Source organism: Geospiza fortis, unplaced genomic scaffold (assembly GCF_000277835.1).
Source record: "Geospiza fortis unplaced genomic scaffold, GeoFor_1.0 scaffold422, whole genome shotgun sequence".
Lineage (NCBI taxonomy): Eukaryota > Metazoa > Chordata > Aves > Passeriformes > Thraupidae > Geospiza > Geospiza fortis.
Window position 1 is genome coordinate 335094 of NW_005054545.1, and position 3185 is coordinate 338278.

The following is a 3185-nucleotide window of genomic DNA, read 5'->3' on the forward strand; positions in this document are numbered from 1 at the left end:
GGGATTGGGATCGGGATCCGGATCGGAGTCGGGATCGGGGTTGGGATCGGGATGGTGCCCGTGCCCTGCTCCCCCTCCGGTCCCCGCGGTGCTGAGGGTGCCCTCAGGGCCTGCCGGGGGGGCGAGGCTGGCAGGAAGGAAGGAAATGGCTCTAAGGGCGGTGGTGCAGCCGCGAGGGTTTGGGCGGGTTTGAATCGAGAGAATTGTGACATTGTTCGGGTGGGGAGAGACCTCAAAGCGCATCCCGTGCCCTGGGCAGGGACACCTGCCGCTGAGCCTCCCTCCAGCCTGGCCTTGGAGCCGGTTCTAAACTCGGCTTTCTGTCCCTTAGACCCGCTTTCCTTTTTCCTTAAGAAGGGACAATGAGCTCTGTGAGTGGGGCTGGCTTGTTTGTTTTTCATGCAGCAAACGAAATGGGTGTACGGTGAGTGAAGTCGTGTGTTTAACTACAAAATAAAGGCAAACAGACAAAAATCTGAAAATAGGATCTGGAAGGAAGTGCATTGTCTGGGTAGAATGACTAAAGAACTTGAGGAAACAATGAGTAACGTGCCTTATACATGTGTAGAGCTGGACGCTGCATGCCGTTAAAACCTAAATTAAAAAATTAGAAACTACTAATAAAAATATAGCCTTAAGAGCTCGTGAGTGATTCTGTCTCCCGTGCTGTTACACCTCAGTGTGTTTCTCTTCTTGTCGCTAAGGTGATGTGTTGTTTTTTCCCTCCTCTCCCAGGCACATGTCCCAAGCCAGAGCGGCAGCAGAATGCAGAGCTCAACGAGACCTTCAGGGAAATCCAGGATTTTCCACCTGGGACCAAAATCTCCTTCATCTGCCGGCCAGGATACGTGAAGGTCCCAGGGAAGTCACTGACCTGGACATGTGGTGATGACTTGCAGTGGTCACAAACAAGCGTGTTCTGTACAGGTAAGTTTTTGTACCCCTTTTTCCCACTGATATTTAACAGTTTCAGTTGCTTTGCAAGTGGGAATTAGGGTTTTGCCATATTTTAAATGAAGCTTGGAAAACGCTGGTGTGGGTAAGAGCAATAAGTGCCAAAGATTTTGTCTTTGTATGTAACTACAAAAATGTAGAATTTTTTCTTTTCTTTTTCTTTCCCCCCACCCCTTCCCTCAGCGAGAGAATGTAAATACCCAGGACCCTTGGAAAATGGTTATTTTGATCCAACAGATCTTACATTTGGTTCAAAATTGACATTTCATTGTAATGAAGGGTAAGTGTTTTGGTGAAGTTAATGATTCTTTTTTCTCTCTTTTTTTTTTTTTAATGTTTACACCAGATTTGAAATAAACCCAAATTTTCTGTTCCAGTTCTGACCTGAAGTCTGAATTCTACCTGTAGCAAATGAAATTACAGCAAAATTTAATTTGATTCCCTGGTTTAATTACTCTTTGCATCAACCCTAATTTTTTTAGTGAGATTCTGCAGAACTGCAGTGTTACCTCTGGTGACTTCTTTCAATGCTCCTGTGGCAGAGGGGGTAGATATATATTCATCATCCTTCATTATTGAATAATTAAGTCAACAACACTAAGGAGGGTTTTTTCCTTTTCCTTGAGTATCAGTAATTTTAGGACTTTACTATTAGAGGATATTTCTAAAAATGGTAAGACTTCCACAGTTCCTTAGTGATTTCTCTTTTGTTTGTTTTGTTTTCAAAGTGAGACTGTCATCAAAATAAGCAAGATTCTGTTCTCATTACAACAAAACCTTGTTGTGTTATGTCCCTGTAAGCACAGAACAGAATTATTGATAAGAACCAATTTTTCGGTGCTTGTTGGAGAAATGAGAAATTTAAATTTCACTTCTTCAAAATTGTTACCTGTCTAGATACAGATTATTGGGTAAGGGAGAGATTTCCTGTGACATCAAGAATGGAGGTGTTGACTGGAGTGGAGCTCTGCCTTACTGTGAAAGTAAGTAAATGACTGCTGTGTTTGATTTTCTGTTCAGAGGGGTAGTTCATTTACAAACAGCTGTGCCACCAACTTCCCAGTATAAAAAAATGATGGGAAAGCAGAGATGATTTTTTTCTTAACCACTTGGGTTATGCCTGATGATTGACCACTGAAAAATGTCAGTTTTGGTGGTAATTATCTCCTATTAAAATCATATTATCTCGTATTATTATCTCATGTTAAAATCAGCCTCCTGTTGAAGCTGAGGTTCTGTAGCTTGACTTTGAGTGGCTGTGTCAGATTTTCAGTGAAATGACTGAAAAACCAAGGCTTGCTCTTTGAGATGAACCAGCTAACCCAGCAAAACCGATCTGACCAATTTTTGTGCTTTATTTACAGTAATCCCTTGTGAGCCACCTCCCAAAATAGCCAACGGGGAGTACGAGGAGAGAGCCAGCTACGTGTACCAGAGCTCAGTGACCTACAGGTGTCTGGATGTCCCCAAGGGCAGTGATCCCTTCTTCCTCATTGGCCCAGACACCATTCACTGCACATCTGATGCACACTCAAACGGAGTTTGGAGTGAGCCACCTCCAGAATGTCGAGGTTGTTGGGATTTTTCATTCTTTGTTACAATGTCTGTTCCCTTTCCTTGGAAGTGGGGTGGGGAGAATGGACTTTGCCTCTAGGAAAGGAGGAACAAATGCTGTGGTACAAAGTTTGGTACAGTTCCAGTGGAGATTACATCAGCATGGTGGATATGGATGGATTGTGAATAGAATATTGCTAAAATTTAAGTTAAAGCTTGAAAAATATCTAAAAAAATTGAGTGTTTTGTTGGTAGAAGTGACAAGGCCAAAGTGAGGGAACTGGGAGACCACAAATCCTGCAGAAAAATTGTGTCAAGGGCAAGGATGTGGGGGCTGGATAGGACTTGTAGAAAGCTAAGGAAGAATCCTGTTCCTAAAAACAGCCACTATGGAAGTGCAGGAATCAATGTTTCTACAAAGCTTCTCCAAAACAACTTGTGGAAATTGGCGCATAGGGAAAAGGATGTTGTGTTTGCTGCAGTGTTTGTGTTAACAGATCTTTCCAAGCTTTGTTTTCGTTGGTAACAAATGTTTGTGTTAACAAGTGTGTCCAAACTTTGTTTTCATTTATTAACACATGTTTGTGTTAACAAATGTTTTGCCTCTTTCAGTGGTCAAATGCGAAGACCCCAGAGTTGAAAACGGGAGAAAAATATCTGGATTTGGATTTCCCTAC

At 42.5% G+C, this 3185-nt stretch overlaps 1 protein-coding gene across 1 annotated transcript in view; it reads left to right on the forward strand.

Annotated features, from left to right (window-relative positions):
• CR1 (complement C3b/C4b receptor 1 (Knops blood group)) overlaps positions 1 to 3185 on the forward strand; it is a 37555-nt gene that overhangs the window by 27014 nt on the left and 7356 nt on the right. The window contains 6 exon segments of the mRNA XM_031063954.1: positions 736 to 927; positions 1138 to 1234; positions 1852 to 1937; positions 2319 to 2525; positions 3121 to 3176; positions 3178 to 3185. The exon segment at positions 3178 to 3185 is cut by the window's right edge and continues 131 nt beyond it. Coding sequence (XP_030919814.1) covers positions 736 to 927; positions 1138 to 1234; positions 1852 to 1937; positions 2319 to 2525; positions 3121 to 3176; positions 3178 to 3185 — 646 coding nt within the window.